Below are 18,665 nucleotides of genomic sequence, written 5' to 3'. Positions count from 1 at the left end.
TCAAACACTTCCTGCTTGCTGTAGTGGTCAGATGACTGTAGCTGAGTCCCCTTTATAACTTTAATAACCACTTTAACATGGTGACCAAACATGGTGTTAGTATTTAGGAAAACATTCTACATTTCCAGGCCTTACCAAGCCATAACATTTAAAAGGAATGGACATGGACAATGTTTTGACATATCAATGTGTTTCTCTATGCTACTAGTCAACATATTGCTTGAATTTCCTGCCTTTTGCAGCTCGAACAGAGCTGCTTATTCCTGATCTGTAGTTTCAGGGGCATAGCATCAGTTATGGGAAGAAAAAAAGTCCAGTCTCTAATAGTGAATTATTACTACAAATCATGAACAAATTGATAACACAGTGGTTAAGATCTTGGACATATACAGCAGGGTACTGAACTCTCAACCCCTCATTTGTATAAATTGTAAGTTGCTCAGGATAAAGGCATCTGCCAAATATAAAAAAAACAGCATTTTGATTGATTGATAAGTGTATGATATGGTGCTTAAAGAATCTTTGATAACTGTGTTATAGCTATGTAATTGTAAATTTATTGTGGTGCCTTGTTTATATAACTTCATCTATCTATTTTTACTCTCTGTATATACACTGTACCATACCAATGACTAAGCTTTACACACACACACACACACACACACACACACACACACACACACACACACACACACACACACACACACACACACACACAGATATATATATATATAGCAAAATGGCAAAATATTAAGCTGTTAATAAAGTTATCGGTCAGGACAGCAAGAATTAAACAAATAAAAAAAAATCTCTCCCTGACTAATAAATCATGGGTCTGCTTATGAGCTTGTTATTATCAAGTAATAATAACAATAATAGACACATAATGATCGCTCTTTAAAGAAAAAAGAATACAACATAACGCAATATATTTCTAAAGAATTTTGTAAATCCAGCCATCTGTAAATGTATTTATTTACTTTTATATTTTATTTTATATATATATATATATATATATATATATATATATATATATATATATATATATATATATATATATATATATATATATATATATATATATATATATAAATAAATATAACTACATAGTTTGGCTGACTTTCCCGGTCTCTCACAGGAGAGCACGATAGACCAAACAACTTATAGGGGCTTGTTTTTATGGAGTTTTATATTAAATTAATGAAATGTATGAATAAAAATATATTATTCATTATAAAATGAAGTAAAATGTTAATACAGTACAGTACCGTATACATACAAAAAAAGTCTGTTTATCGCATTTTTTCGTTTATTGTGATTACTGTATTTCCAACATCAAATGACTGTTTTTACTCCCAGATAAATTCCTCTATACACTTTTTTCCCCCTGTTTCAAGTGATTTACTACATTTATACCACAGCAGTGTGACAGACATAAAAGCTTTTGCTTATTAATAAACTTTACATCAAACATGACTATTATTTAGTTACATGTACCCCCATTCTAAGAAAGTTTGAACACTGGGTAACTAAATGTAAATAAAAAACAGAACGCAAACATCATAAACCCATAATTTATTCACACTGGAAAATAGAAAACCTACCAAAAGTGTCAAGTGTGGAAATTTCTATTGTAAGGAAAAAAAACAGGGTAATTTTGAATTTAATGGCTGCAATATGACCTTCAGGCTTTCAGGCTGCATTGCATTTAAAACAGTCACGGTTCTGAAAAGGAAATCACTGCATGGGCTCTATAATTTGGGTTGTATAATATTGTCCTGTTCCTTACGTTTAAAACAGATACGAACCTCTGTATCCCCCCTTCATTTGAATCTGTCATGTGAGGGAGAAACGGCAGCCGCTGAAGACCTTCTTGTGTCATGGTGACTTCTTTAAAAGCCATCACTCTGTTAACACTTGTCTTTATTTGTTCAATACGTCCATAGATTATAATAAGGGTCTGCCTTATAAGTCACTGTGAATGAGCGGTTGCTATAGAAACCATAGCATATCGGAACGAACAAACCTGTGACCGGAATTGCAGCGGCTATTTCCGACCCATCGGATTCGAGCGCTGTGGCATCGAGGGCGCTTTCACTTATCCACTAATCGAGATTGCTGAGTACATGTAATGCTTTCAGTGATTACAGTCTGATCAGGACAGAATGTTTCCCCTCTGTTCAGTTTAGTCGAGCTCAGCAAATCTGCTGGCGTGGAAATCTACACTGTAATCATGTCGCTATAACGGCCCGCAGGTCCCTGAATGATGGAAACATCGTCCTCATTAGAATGTACACAAATATTAGCTCGAGCTTTACTGCTTACTTGTGTGTTCGAAAGAGCTGACGTGTGTCCTCGACTGTTTAAAGAAAGTCCAGAAAACTTTTTAGACCTACTGAATGTATTTCATTACCAAGATGCAGATGTTTGTCCTTTAACATACTGTAGATACACAATAAAGCTGTCCTTCGTACACTCCTGCTGTGATCACACTCTTTGGCTTCAAGGCATTAGCCCGCAGTGCTATTAAGTAGCTGAGTCATAAATCTTTATAAATAATATCATCCCTCAGAAGGCACGATTATCCTAATTCCAAATGATAATCCTAATTCATAATCCGGGCCAGAGCAGAATTTAGGAAAGCGCTCATGTGGAGATGGAGGAGAGCAACGAAAGATTGATTCTCATTAGCTGATTCAAATAAAGACGATCTGACAGCTTCGCTCATCGATCAACCTGCATGGGTCATTGCATTGGGACAATTGAATTGTCATGCGAAAAGGGGTCAGCATGTTCGCAATGCCTGATCTAGAATGGAATCAACTATAGAGAACATCATGTGATTTCACTGATGAGTTACTAAAATAATAATAAGAATAAAAAATAATAAGAATACAGGAAACGACAAATTGAATAAATTCATTGATTGATTTGAGATCAAACAGTCAGGGACTGAAAGGTGAAGCTTTTAAAAGCAAAAACATGGGCTTCCTGTAAAATATGTATATCCACCCTCTTCCATATACATTGTATGGGCAAAAGTTTGTGGACACCTACTAAGAAAATTCATGCTTTTTTTCAGCATCCTATTGCACATTTAGTCCCTGCATGCTGTTATAATAAACTCCACTGTTCTGGTAAGACGTTTCAGTAAATTCTTCATGGTTATGAACAGTCTTGGGCAGTAACGCGTTACCGGTAACGCGTTACTTTTTACAGTAACTAATACTGTAACGCGTTACTTTTAAAAAACGAAAGTAACTTTGTTACCGTTACCGTATGGTGCGTTACCCCCTTACTTTTTAAAATTCATTAATTTCGGCTAAAGTGTAGACTACAGTCCAACCTGCTTACAGCAGCGTCGCATTGTAGGATTGGTGGATAAACCACTGTAAACACAAAGAAGACGCGCTGTGGGCGTGTCTCCGTTTATTCAGGTATGTGCGGCAGTAATGGCGAGTCGAGGCGAGAGCAAGACGAGTTTCTCAAAGTGGAAATATGCTCATTATTTCACTTTAGTTGAGTATAAAGACAAAAACCTTTAAGTCAAATGTAAGCTGTGTCTTTCTGGTTCGAAGCTCGTATCTACTGCGATAAACAGCAATCTAATGAAGCTCCTCCAGAAACTCCATACCTGAGGAGCTAGAAGCTAGAAGCTAACCTGGTGTTCTGTTCTACATTGTTGATAGTTTTCATACTTCAGCTGTGAAAGGAACATGTTTAAGAGCTCAACACAACAGCAGAAGCCACTTTAGTTTTTGATTGTGAATATATTATTCAGCTTGTTTTGTTATTTATTTCAGAAATCCTTGTGATATATTCAGTTTGTGCTGCTCTGACTTTAATAAAATAGTGTTTAAAAATTACTTTGTGTTTAAGTCAGTTTTGTGTTTGTAGACCATAACGCATAAAAGGGCATTAATAAGAACATTAAACAACGTTATTTAAAAAAGTTACTAAAAAGTTACTTTTTACAGTAACGCATTACTTTTTGGTGTAAATAATCAACAAAGTAACTAAGTTACTTTTTAAATAAAGTAACGAGTAACTGTAACTAGTTACACAACACTGGTTATGAATGTGGATTTAAAAAAAATTAAAATTAGAATAATAATAATTCAAGATGTTTTTCTTGGACTCTTTAACGATATTTCGTTGCGTTGTTATAATTACAATGGATTGTTTCTTCCAGTGCTCAAATCGAGTCAGGTCTTATGGGGGACCCCAGTTTTTGTGTAATTCATATATTTTTTTACTAAAATAATCCTGGGACCCCCCCTAAATCACGGATTCCCCTAATCCCCCCCCCCCTCAATTCGAGCACTGATTTCTTCTCAGGAAAAGTGTTGGATGGACCACAGACGAAATGAGAGTTTTATTTGTTTTCAATGCAGCTTCTGATGTGGACAGTCAAGAGTTTGAGCTTCTTGTGCAATTTAAAGTAAAGTATTAGATATAGCAATGTTCAGCGTTGTAAAGTATTTGAGTACTTTGTTACTTTACTTGTCATCTTTTGTCTAGTTTCTTCTTTTACTGAGTATCAAACATCAAATTTTACTCTCTACTCAACTACATGTAGGATTCAATATATGTACTTTTTCCCTCCACTATATTTTAATTGCTCGTTAATAAATGACCGTTACAATTACATTTCTGCACCTCTGTTGAAAATGTCATTACGGCTAAACACTCGCATATCCGCATCTGCTGCCCGTGAGCGACTTCTTATCACCACCGGCCTCATTTACAGTTTAGAAATCAATCAATTCCAAACACTTTCACAGTCAGCTCATAATATTTGGTTTTAGTTCACCTAAAGTGATTTACCTTCATTTTATTTGTCCATTGAGTATTAATAGTTCTTTGACTTTTGAAGAAAAGACGTAATACTGTCGATTTATTAGTTAATTGATCTTCCATTTTTGAAAGATTGCTTTACTACTTTTTAGTTTTTTTTTGATCGACTTGTTTGATCTCCATTTTCATTCTGGCATGTTGAAGCGGCTGTTGTGTTGATGGTAAATGCAGCGTTGAGGTGTACAAATTGATTGTATTTTAGGAATTAAAACCTCACAAATTAACAGTTTTTTTGGTTTTTACTAACACGTGTCTTTGTGTTGAGTAGTGCTGACTAGTGCATCTGTGAGTCAAATACTCAAGTACTCATAAAATCAGAAGACTTCGACTCAAGTCATATTAGAATTGGTCACTTTTAATGGACTGTAATGAAGTAATTCCTCTCCCAATGCTGCATTATAATATCAGTACAAAAATATTATTTTTGCAACATCATGAATATCTTTATATCAACTAGCCAACAACACACACTTTTTTACCTGTATTTTTGTCTTTCGTGTTCCTCTTGTTTGCTCTCCCACCCTACAAAGACTTCAAAGACTTTTCTGGACTGTTTTTTTTTCTCCCAACATCAGAAACAGACACATTTTCCTTCACATGCTGATCAGTAGCGCTTTGATGGAAAAAAAAAAAGTCTACTTAATTCTACTATTTTTTAAAAAAAACAAGGCTCGAGAACAAAAAATAAGCGGGACACAAGATGTTTTTTTTTTTTTTTTCAGAGTTCGTTTAAAGTTTTTTTATTGTAAAATTGAAAAAAGGAGAAAGAGAGAAAAAAGCCCCACTAAGCCTTATTTATACATACATATTAATGTTCCAAATAAAGGAATGAGGACGAGAAAATAAATTTTGCAGTCATTCATAAATAAATAAATAAATAAATAAATAAACAAACAAAGAAACCAATAAATAAATGACAAAGTTCCTTCAAGTAAATAAATAAATAAATAAATAAATACCAATGAAACATTTTTTTTTACACATTTTAATTGTCAAAGCAGCAAGTTTAAGAGGGAGAGGGTGAGGACAAAATGTTTTTTTTTTTTTTTTCTTTCAACCTTGTCAAGAGAGCAGGCTATAATCTGTAAGCTCCGCCCCCACTCTTCAAGCCGATCCGAACTGCTTTCTTGCTGTGTTGTCAAGGCAACAGCCGAAATCCTAGCATTGTTTCGCATTTAAGCGCACGTCCTCCACTTTTCCCTCCAGAGCGATTCATTAACATAGCTTAATAATAAGATTCGGTATTTATCTTACATCTAGTATATTGTGCCAAGAAACCCGAAAATTATAATGCAATCTTTAACCCACTTGACCCCGCCCCCCGCCCCACCCCGCCATTAACCTCCCTCACCTTACTCCAACCCACCCACTTGTACCTGAAGAAAGATTCCTGTGTGTGCTAATAACATCCCCTACATACAGTAAACTTTTTTTTTTTCACGTCTGAGCCATTTCCTGTCGCACTGCGTTCATTTAGAATAACATCAACAACTATGAGCAGTGTATAAAACTAAACATGTCAGCGTATAAAGTCTAAAGCGTCCTACGTTCCTACTTCACAAACCTTTCTCTTCTGTACAAGGGCGCTCTTGGGAACGAAAGATAACGAATAGAAAAGCGGAATGTTTTGGTAAAATTGAGGGATCGAGAGATCGACGAGATCGAAGCCTTAACGCGAGTCCGTCTTTTGGATAGCAACTGTACAGAGGAAGTACAGCGCAGGAAATAAAACCATCGGTGCTATCTCATATACAGTAAAACATCCCTGACGGTGTGCATGCACGTCTACAATTGGAGTGTTTTTCAAGGAAAACCCAGTGCAAAAATGACCTTTGGGGTTTGTACATTGCGAGAGCATCGAATAATAATTGTAAATAAAAATGTTATGTATTGAAACTGCACAAGCAAAACATTTTTTACCTAATCTTTTATTTCTAAAACATTTTTATTTAAAATTTCTCCAAAACACCCTTATTAAGCCTTTTCCTTAATAATAAACAAAAAATAAAGTGGAAAAAGTACACCTAAGCAAATAGAAATATTTCAAATTTTCTTCCAGATATCTTATATTCGATCCGATTATCAGATTATAATAAACCAAATATTAAATTATTCAAGTTATATGCTATTTCATATTTCATTTCAAGATTGAAATAGTCAACTGGGGATCATTTTGCTCCGTTGTTTCCTGGTGGCTGGAGATCTCTGCATTTAAATTCATTCATTTAAATTCATTTATTTAAATTTGATATATTAAAGTATATATATGCAGCCAATATTCCACAAAGGAAGTGGTGCAATGTAGCTAAAAATGTTTATTTTATTTTTTTTTATATATACTTTATAAATTTGACAGATTACAATTAATGTTTTTTTTTTTTAATTGGATAAAATTAGTTACATTTAATGTTGTGGAGGTTTTACGAAACTGTAAAATCATATAAAATTTTTTTAAGAAACGCTGTTTATTATAATTGAAAGCTGTGTAACTGAATTGAGCTGATTTATCAAATGGAAACCTAAGGACATTTTTGCACCATAATGCAACCCAAGAAACATGGAATTATTCTAAAACATCTAAAAAAAAAAAAAAAAATATTCTGGATTTTCCTGTCAAAACACAGCTCGCTTGTCACTGTGAGCGCTCGGAGCAGCATATAATCACACAACCTCTCGATCTTGTGGTTTATTTATTATAAATGGATTATTCTATTATGCTAGAACTTAAAAAGCTTTTCCGAATTAAATATACACTTTAAAGACAAAAGTATTGGGACTCCTGATATTTTAATCTGCCTGCTATATTCCCCAAACTGTTATGACACAAGCTGGATGCAGTAGCTAGTTTTAAAACAAGCTCCATGATCATATGATGTACATGGTTTGGAGTGGAAGATCTCAAGTGGTCTGCTATAGAGCTCTGACCTCAACCCCGTTGAACACCTTTGGGATGAATTGGAACGCTGACTGCACCCCAGACCTCCTCACCTCACCTTCATCTTTCTTTACTAACACCCTTGTGTCTGAATGAGCACAAATCTCCACAAGCTCACTCCAAAATCTAGAAGAACATCTTCCCAGAAGAGCAGAGGTTCTTATTACAGCAGATGGGGACTCACGTGTCTACAAACTTTTGTCCATAAATTGTATTTGCGCTAGTAATGATGCTGTTCCTGATTTTCTCGTTTAGCTCACACAAACATGCTATCGTCATTTTTTGAAACTTTTGGAGGTATTGGTTAAAATCAAACAAACCGAACAAAAAGCAAAACAAATTAAAAGTGCAACACGGCATTTAAAACAAAAATGTTTTTGTTTTTTTTTACTAAAAATGCGTCTCTACATGTCTAGCTAAATGCATGCACAGAGTGTTTTTGTCAGGCAGGGCAAGCTATGAAAGAAGGATACCAAAAAAGAGGTTTTTCTAATAAATAGAAGTATATAAATGAAGCGTTTTTCTTTTCTTCCTTATATATATTTGTACAGTGAGCTTGATTATCTGGACAACAGGATATAATACATCTCTCACTGCCAAACGGCTCAGCAGCGATGCCACGAGCCCCGGAATGTTCTGTCGTGTGACGGTTACATCACTGTTACACCATCCGGCTGCCAGACGTCACAGAATGAGACAAAGGGTGCACTTGATTTCGTGCCCTGAAGAGTGCCCACATTGCCCCAGGTTGGAAGGGGGGGTGGGGGGAGTGGTTCTTGTCTGGCCTTTTTTTACCAGTTGCTATATATATATATATATATATATATATATATATATATATATATATATATATATATATATATATATATATATATATATATATATATATATATAATAGGGATGTAACTAAATATCCAAATATAGACTGAACAGTTGATACAATTGTGTATAGGAAATGCAGTGTCCATGAGCACTTGAACTGGCACATGCTGAGACGAAACAAATCCATTACTCGCACACTTACATACTCGTATAACAAACTGAGACCAGCATTGGATCAGGACAGAAATGAAATGGAGGCGATTCACAATGCATTGACATCATCCTTAGTAACAGCCTGGTCAGGGTCACTGTGGTTAAAATTGGGCTCTGTTTCAGGAAATACAAGCAGTTCATTTTGTGTGGCGATACAAATAAACGTGTGACTTGTTTCGTCGCGAGTCTGGATAGTATGGAATCTGGTTGCATTATTAACTGAAGTGATGTAGCGCAGGTTGCGGAATTGCCACGCTTGCTGACATTTAATATTTCATAAAAAATAAAAAATAAAAAAATAATAAAAAAAAAGCAATGAAGAGCACTAAAGCCCCTCAGGCTATATTCAGATTGGGATCAAATCCAAATACAGATATACGTATAGTGTTATTGTGTTACATCCCTAGTATATATATATATAGTTTTTGTCTGTGGAAAGTGGAGGTTCTCAATCTATTATTGAGAAATGTGTGTATCTTCCAGGATTACTGTCTATCTTGTGTATCTCTCCAGGATTACTGGCTGTTAAATCGTATCAATGGTCAGCATTCTGACTTGGTCCCTATTCAGGTCTATCAAACATAATATATGAAGGGCAGTGGGAGATTTGGTTCGAGTGTATTGTCCGTGTCACTCATGTTAGGTTTCGACCCAAGATAACGATGCAGCATCGACGGCAGACTTCTGATATGGCCTTAAATTATAACATGCCTCGAACGCATGGAGGAAGGAATGTGTTTTGTAAAAAAATACAACCTGGTCACCAAGAAATTGTTTCGCAGAAGCCACACCTTCTGATCTCTACTGCAATGTACTGATCAAGTCAAGTCAAGTCAAGACCCGTTGCCCTCTTGAATCCCCCTATATAACTTTATGATCAAGTACGTCATGTACAGATGTCTATATCTCTAAAAAAAGTTATTTCAAAAAGTGAATTTTCTTTCTTTCTTTTTTTTTAGCATCTATTGTCTTCTAATTTCTATTTCTGTGTTAGTAGAAATTCTACATGCAAGGGTCAAAGGGAGTTAACATTTACAAGAAGGTGACGTCGCAGTAGCGTAAGCTGGCATCATAACTGAGAGAAGCTGACTTTTTGGCACGGCTAAGAGGATGTTTAAGGTGTTAAAGGTACAGTCAGCGGATTTGGCAGAAATTAGCTGAAAATCCAAACCATTACAGCTCTTTTGTACAGCCACACCCCCTGCACAAGAAAAAAGAATGCTAAAAAGGCAGAGCTTTGGGGATCAACCCGGAAATTCCATTGGTTGAATGTTAGATATTGGAGGTGGTCTACGTTATTAATGTTGCTCCTGGGATTTTTTTTTCTTTAGCAGCTGCTTGGTGGTTGAGTTGACAAATATTCCATCTTGAAAAAAAGTTTACTTGCTGTAATGAATTTAAGCCTACAAAGGCATGTCTGACATTTGAAAATGCACCCAGTTTGGCTTTCCATCCACAATAAAACAGCATGTGGGAATCCTGTTTCCAACGTGGATCAAATCAGATAATGGAGTTTAGATTAGAAAAACATGACCTTTGCTTTTTCATGTAATCACTACAAGTCCAAGATGGCTGAACCATCACGATGCAACTTCTTTCTGTAATATTCAAATGCATGTTTAAGGGTTTGGTTAGTATATAAGCGTTTCTGTGATGCACAAGAAAGTTTGTTCATAATACTGAAATGTGAAAATAGCAGAAAGGTGTGTAAATAGCATACACTTCTGGTTAGTAAAAAATAAAAAGGGCAAAATATTGCATTATTAATTGTCTTCACAACAAGGCATTGGTCAGACTTTGCTATGCTACAGTTTCCTTATTTACTTGTGCTGCAGTGAACTATCTGGGGAAAAAAGTAGAAAAAGCGAAATTCACTTCTCTAGTCATCTTGTTAAGGTTAAATCGGGATAGCGATTACTGCGTTTGGTGTAAAAAATCAGTCTCGGTTCACAGCATTACTCATCAGTTATTTGGAGCTTAGAAGCAATGAGTGGAACAATTTGGACTTTGATTATTAAAAAAAAAAAAAAAAAAAAAAAAAACGGTTTGCAAGTTTAAACATGTTTAAAGGAATCAATGGAAAAAACATTTCCTATGTTTTAATTCCTGATCATTTTCTGACCAATGAATTGATGCTGCAACCAGTAAATGCTGGATATATATATTTTTTTAACCAATTTTTTTTTAACCTTTTTTGCATTATTTTTACATTTTATTGTGCACATTTCAGGAAATCAAGCACTGTTCTGCATTTTCAAATTTACTCCTACAACAATTAGCAATTATTATATCATTTGAAAACGGCCGCGTCGTTATAATTTAATTATTATTATTTAAATCAGGACTAAATGTAGAATGGATCACAGAAACGATGTGAGTTAGACATTAGGGTTTGTTGTTTGGCTTCTTTCTGTTGATTGAGACGGAGGATGCCGCGTTACATTTTATGGAAAAAATGCGTCCAATGAAATTTTGTCCGCTGGATCACTGAAACACATCTCGACACTCGACATGTTGGCAAATGGAACGATTATCTGCCTGTAACTGAAGATATATTTTTCTCGCTATGTTTTTTTTTCTTTCAATATTTCAAAAGTGTGACCTTCGGAAAAAAAAAAAAAACTGAGGTGTGGCTGCGGATGAGAACGAACCCCTACAAGTTGACGCATGTACATTTCAATATTCGATGTGATCATCACCGTAGCTTTGCTCCTTCAACCTGAAACCTAGTTTATTCACCACGAAAAACAGCCCCCCCCAATTCTTCTTCTTCTTTTTTTTAATACATACACTATACACCCTGAAGTATTTTTCTCTAACTCTTAATTGTAATATATATATTTTTTTACGCAATATCCTGTATCATAAGATAATCAGTGATAATATTGAACGTTACTATAGATAGAGATTAAAAAGATTTGGTCCTCTGGACCCCAAAGGGGCCATGGGTGAGAGTTAGAGAGAGAGAGAGAGAGAGAGAGAGAGAGAGAGAGAGAGAGAGAGAGAGAGAGAGAAAGAGAGAGGGATCAAAAGAGAGGAAAGGAAAGCGAGAGAAAGGTTAGCAACGATACTGCTTCTGTGGAACCTCTAATGAGCCATATACAAGAGCTCTGCAGAAAAAAGAGACAAAGAGAATACAGAGAGAATTCTTACATCCGTCCAAATGACGAAATGCTTCTTCTTATTCTTGTTCATTTTTTTTTTTTTTTTTTTTTTTTTTTTTAACCCTCAGAGATTAAACCCTCATAAGTCCATAGAAGTAAAAGCCACGAGTGTTGCTCAAATCCTTGTGAAAATTGTGGATCAGCATCAATCCGAAATCTGTCTTTCAAACAGTGTTCCCCTCTGTTTCTTTATTTTCCAAGGAAAGTTTTTTTGTTGTTGTTGTTCTGTTTGGCTTTCTCATTGCTGGCTTCAATCCTCTTGACACTGACGTTCCCTGTCACATTGTTCCCTAAACTTCTCATCGCCATGGTGTTGCACGCAAAGTCAAATCTGATATGTTTTTTCTTTAAAAAAAAAAAAAATCTTACTTATTTGTAAGCTGCATTTATTTGATTTTTTTTTCTCTTCTTTTTTTTCCTTGTTGGTCACTTTTTTTTCCTTGTTGGTCACTTTTTTTTTCATGTTGGTTTTGCAGGCAAAGTTTTCCATCTGTTACAGATGTCAAGACTGTTCAAAACCTGCAAGAGAAAAACAGGATGTCAGGGTTGGACCCGGGAGAAAGAGAAAAGGAGCATGGAGAAATGTCTCTACCTGACAGATTGATGTCTGAAATAGGAAAGCCTACATGTATCAGGGAACCTGGAGCTAGAAAATGATCAGATGGGGTCGGGATCCAGATGTCTTTACTTTACACCATACGTTCAGTCGAATCAAATGCTAAGTTCTGATATGGTCTCTTGTGGCTTTAAAATAAACCATGGAACATAAATTAAATAATGAATAATATTAATAAATATTTATATATATTTTTTTCAAACAGCTAATGCCTCACTACTTGTTTCAAATGATTTATACCCAATCAACAGATCTATTCACATTTTTAATGGAAGCAAATGCAAAAACAAAACTTCACAACGTATTTACGGAGAGGCACTGTATGGACGAAAGTTTGTGGACACCTGACAAAACATTCGTGTGTGCTTTTGAAAATCCTATTCCACATTTAGTCCCCATTAGCTGTTATAATATCCTCCACTATTCTGGGAAGATGCTCGGATTATGGATGGTCTCCTTTGGGAGATTGGAGCTTATTAAGCCACAAGGGTGTTATTAAAGTGTAAAAGTAATAGTCTGATGTAAAAGCATATGTTCATGGAGCTTTCTTTAGAGATGCATTGTCATGCTGGAACAGGTTTGGGTCTCCTACAGTAGTTCCAGTGGAAGGAAAATTGAATGCTGCACATCCAAAAACATTTTCAATTGTGTGCCTCCAATTTTGTGGATTGGGGAAGAACCACATATGGCTGGGAACGTCAGGTGACCCAATACTTTTATCCATATAGTGTATATCAAAGAACCTTTTATAAAACAAGGGTTTTTTAAGGGTTGTATGAAACAAGATAAAAAAAATTCTATGTAAATGTGTGTGTGTGTGTGTGTGTGTGTGTGTGTGTGTGTGTGTATATATACATATATATATATATATATATATATATATATATATATATATATATATATATATATATATATATATATATATATATATATATATATATATATATATATATATATATACAGTGAGGAAAATAAGTATTTGAACACCCTGCTATTTTGCAAGTTCTCCCACTTAGAAATCATGGAGGGGTCTGAAATTCTCATCGTAGGTGCATGTCCACTGTGAGAGACATAATCTAAAAAAAAAAATCCAGAAATCACAATATATGATTTTTAAACTATTTATTTGTATGATACAGCTGCAAATAAGTATTTAAACACCTGTCTATCAGCTAGAATTCTGACCCTCAAGCTGTCCAAAGACACTAGAGACAAAATTGTACACCTCCACAAGGCTGGAAAGGGCTACGGGGAAATTGCCAAGCAGCTTGGTGAAAAAAGGTCCACTGTTGGAGCAATCAATAGAAAATGGAAGAAGCTAAACATGACTGTCAATCGCCCTCGGACTGGGGCTCCATGCAAGATCTCACCTCGTGGGGTCTCAATGATCCTAAGGAAGGTGAGAAATCAGCCCAGAACTACACGGGAGGAGCTGGTCAATGACCTGAAAAGAGCTGGGACCCAGGCACGTCTTAAGTTTGCCAATGACCATTTGGATGATCCAGAGAAGTCATGGGAGAAAGTCATGTGGTCAGATGAGACCAAAATAGAACTTTTGGATCATAATTCCACTAAATATGTTTGGAGGAAGAAGAATGATGAGTACCATCCCAAGAACACCATCCCTACTGTGAAGCATGGGGGTGGTAGCATCATGCTTTGGGGGTGTTTTTTTGCACTGTATTAAGGAGAGGATGACCAGGGCCATGTATTGCGAGATTTTGGGGAACAACCTCCTTCCCTCAGTTAGAGCATTGAAGATGGGTCGAGGCTGGGTCTTCCAACATGACAATAACCCGAAGCACACAGCCAGGATAACCAAGAAGTGGCTCTGTAAGAAGCATATTAAGGTTCTGGCATGGCCTAGCCAGTCTCCATACCTAAACCCAATAGAGAATCTTTGGAGGGAGCTCAAACTCCGTGTTTCTCAGCGACAGGCCAGAAACCTGACTGATCTAAAGAAGATCTGTGTGGAGGAGTGGGCCAAAATCCCTCCTGCAGTGTGTGCAAACCTGGTGAAAAACTACAGGAAACGTTTGACCTCTGTAATTGCAAACAAAGGCTACTGTACCAAATATTAACATTGACTTTCTCAGGTGTTCAAATACTTATTTGCAGCTGTATCATACAAATAAATAGTTAAAAAATCATACATTGTGATTTCTGGATTTTTTTTTTTTAGATTATGTCTCTCACAGTGGACATGCACCTACGATGACAATTTCAGACCCCTCCATGATTTCTAAGTGGGAGAACTTGCAAAATAGCAGGGTGTTCAAATACTTATTTTCCTCACTGTAAATATATATATATATATATATATATATATATATATATATATATATATATATATATATATATATATATATATATACACACACACACACACACACACAATATATATAGATAAAGATATAGATAGACAGATAAAGTTTTTATTTGCTTTTTAAATCATTTATACATAATATCATTCAATATCATACCCACTATAATGAAAAGTAATGGGTTGTAAAGATTTTTTTTTTTTAAAGAAGTAACTCTCCAACTGTAGATATGTTCTCTAAAAAAATCACTTGTGGATGAAGTGATTTATTATCCTGAAATCTGATTCCTAATGACCTGTCAATCATTCTGTGCTCTCACACAACCAGTAAGTAAAAACGTTTTTTTACCCATGATCCAGTTCTTTTTTTCTTGACTCCATACTTAGTTAACATCTTGAGGTAATTCAACAGCAGTCTTACCTGTGCTGTCAGCTGTGAGTGTGTGTGAGTGTGTGTCCTGTGCGAGGGTCAGTAGGGGCGGCTGGCATCCTTTGGCCGTTTGAGCTGCACTTTCAAGCGCTTCATGCCGATCTGGAAGCCGTTCATGGCCTGGATAGCGGCCTGGGCACTGCCAGGGTTATCGAAGCTCACAAAGCCTATAAGGAACAAAACACAAAGGGGATATTTGAAACATATTTATTTTAAACTGTTAATATCAAAATTTGCCATTAGAGTAAAATCTTTAATTTCCATGCTGCTGGCCAAAAAAAAGGGATAAATGAAGCAGTTTAGTTTTTAAATTAATATTTATAATTTAAAACTTGGATTATTTATTTCTTTTTGCCAATTTTTTATCTTATTTAATAAAGGCAGCACAGAGTAGCAGGATTCCTTCAGTTCGATAATATTTATACAGGACTGATTGCATTGCATTGTTGCAAAGCAGCTTTACAGAAATCCGACTCCGGACCGCTGATGAGCAGCTGAGGGCAACCGAGGAAAGCAAAATACCCTTAAAAGCTCATAAATAGAGACTGTAACAGTAATGGAGTAGGCAATTTTTTTTCAAGAATTATAAACGCTGGATTATAACTGAAAGGATTACCACAACGTGTTGGATATGCCAGGGAATGGCAGGTAAAAAGTTCAATATGAGCATGAAGCAGGCGAGGGTTAGCAGTTAATAATGCTGGTTGGAATTCATAACAATAAAAAGCTAAAGATGGGATGTTGGTGGTAATGTACATATTTATTAAACATTTTTGGAGGCTTGAGCTGGAATTTGCAGTTTAAAACATGCAAAAGATATTTTTAAACCACAAATATGCCTATATTACTTTATCACAAGATCGTATATGTAGCATGATTCTATACACAATAAATCATTTTTGGTATAAACTCTACTAATCAAACACCACAAGTAAATAAAAAAATGTCAATTGATTGAAAATAGTTAATCGTGATTAATCACAACTTAATCGGACAACGGACTCAATCGAATGTTTTAAATGTACCTTAAATTGATACTTTTCAAGTTTTTAATACTTTAATCAACAAGGACATTGACTAATATGGATGCTATGTATGTTTATTATTAGCGAAACCAATCTCAACATAGAGCATGAAGACTAAATATTCTTGTAAATGTTTCAAAGTAATAATGGTGTTTTAAATTATGTAAATCATCATGACACCAAATTAAAACTTTGCTTTGTTTCCACACGGACAGTTTTAATTGCCGGTTGTGTGCACCATGCCATTTTATTTTTGGTTTGGGGAATAGGAATTATAAGTCTCTGATCCATTACCACAGTAGATGGTTGCAATGCTCTAATTAAGAATGTGAACCGCAGAAGAAGAAAAAGAAGAATTATGGCGGTTTTTGGTGCTCGATTTGAGACTTGGCGAATCAGTAAAACAAAAGTTTAGTGATTAAAAAAGATTTTTCGCTGGACTATTTAAAAAAAATCTAGGGTTATGAATATTAACGAATATATACTAGAAGTATCTATAATAAACCTTCATTCCACACTTTTAATTTGGGGGACAGGTACTAAAGGTGCTTCTTCCTCTTCATCTTCTTCTTCTTTTGTTACTTCTTTTTCTTTAACCCATATAATGGCCTGGTAAAAACACTGTGTTTTGGCAGACTGATTAGGAAGGGAACATGCTGACAAATTTGGCCAATGAGTTGCTGCCAATGCGATGCTGCCAATAAGATGAACCCTAAGGTCAAAATTGTGCCCAATTGTGCCTACTATGATGATGGTAATACCCTTTAAATCCTGGGTATAAATTATTTTAGTCAAATTGGATTCACCGCCATAATATTCACACCAACCTGGATGATTGATAAAAAAAAAAATTTGGTTTTCCAAGCAGTTTGCCTGGAAAAACTAATGAGGACACATATCTATATCTCAGGGATCTTCCAGCCCATGAACTAAGGCTTTGCAAAAGCAGAAGCAACACCGTGGGTCATAGCAGCATCGTTTGTTAATTTATATCTCCGCCTACAGTCTTCCTAATTTCACCACTCATCCGTCATTTACATTTACAGAGTTTGGCAGAGAAACTTTTCCAAGCGACCTACCATTATCAATTTATAGAAGTGGGCAGGTTAAGGGTTCAGCCTTTCTCAAGTTCCCAGCAGTTTTTTAAACATATAATAATTTGTTACTAAAATTATATCACACAGTTTATCTCAATATTTCACAATGCCATATGGCTTTGTGGTAGTTGGTTTTGTTTCATCGCTACCTAAACAGTGATGCAGCAGTAATTGAGTGCTTTATTCTATCCAGCGCTTTAACCTTTAATCTGTACACTCTGCTCTAACAGATCTGCTTCACTCCTTCAATTCACCTTCTCTACTACTTCACTGTTAGACTTCTCATTAATATGACATGGAAAATTTCAAGTAAGTAAAGAAGCTCTTTTTTTTTGTGGGGCGAACAGCAAAAACCTGTCTGTTATCTCTCAAGTGTGTGATTTATTGATAAATATTGCTTTTTTTTCTTTTTCTTTTATTAAGCATCGCTGCAACCGAGCCATCAATAACAATGCCCCTGTGTGGCATCAGTGGGACACTCAACTACCAGCTTCTTACATCAATCACAAACATACTTCAACTTCACTGACTGTGTGTTGGATGTTTCCTTTCTAATAATTTCTTTTTCTAGGTTCAGCAAAAGTAGTACTTTGGAAATAATTTTGCTTATTTGTTGGTTTTGGGGTTTTTTTGGCCGAACTTAGAACTAACTAACTATCTATCTATCTATCTATCTATCTATCTATCTATCTATCTATCTATCTATCTATCTATCTATCTATCTATCTATCTATCTATCTATCTATCTATCCATCCATCCATCCATCCATCCATCCATCCATCCATCCATCCATCCATCCATCCATCCATCTATCCATCCATCTATACATTTTCAATAAAAAATAATGGATGCCATCCTTCTATATACCTTCCAAAAAGAGACAAACATGAAAACGTATTTTATTTTCTTGACCATATTTTCAAGAGGCCACATTAGATTGTGGCTATGGGTTAAAGCATGTCCAAAAAATCCCCCCCCCCAAAAAACATTATCTAGCTTCCTCCTATAGTTTCTCCTAATGTGCTTCCGTGCTGTGCCTCTGCTGCCTTTTTTCATCACAGCCAGAAAGTGATTAGCCCATGTAGTGAGGCTGTTTGGTAAGTCAATGAGCTCTGAGCTCATATGAGAGCATCTGGGCAAGAAATAACGTCCAGACATGCTTTCTGATGTACAGCTATGTTG

At 35.5% G+C, this 18,665-nt stretch overlaps 1 protein-coding gene across 1 annotated transcript in view; it reads right to left on the bottom strand.

Annotated features, from left to right (window-relative positions):
- Window positions 1-11,391: 11,391 nt before the first annotated feature.
- The window catches only part of LOC310717166 (CUGBP Elav-like family member 5), a 213,348-nt gene continuing 206,074 nt past the window's right edge, over window positions 11,392-18,665 (bottom strand). Inside the window, exons 11-12 of the mRNA XM_083524879.1 lie at window positions 15,352-15,527; window positions 11,392-12,510 (exon numbers count right to left, since the gene is read on the bottom strand). Coding sequence (XP_083381005.1) covers window positions 15,400-15,527 — 128 coding nt within the window. The 3' untranslated portion in view covers window positions 11,392-12,510; window positions 15,352-15,399. The remainder of the gene's footprint in view (window positions 12,511-15,351; window positions 15,528-18,665) is intronic.

The sequence above is a fragment of the Silurus aristotelis genome (genome assembly GCF_946808225.1).
Source record: "Silurus aristotelis genome assembly, chromosome: 22".
In the NCBI taxonomy this organism is placed as follows: Eukaryota; Metazoa; Chordata; class Actinopteri; order Siluriformes; family Siluridae; genus Silurus; species Silurus aristotelis.
This window is presented reverse-complemented; position numbering and strand designations above follow the sequence as displayed.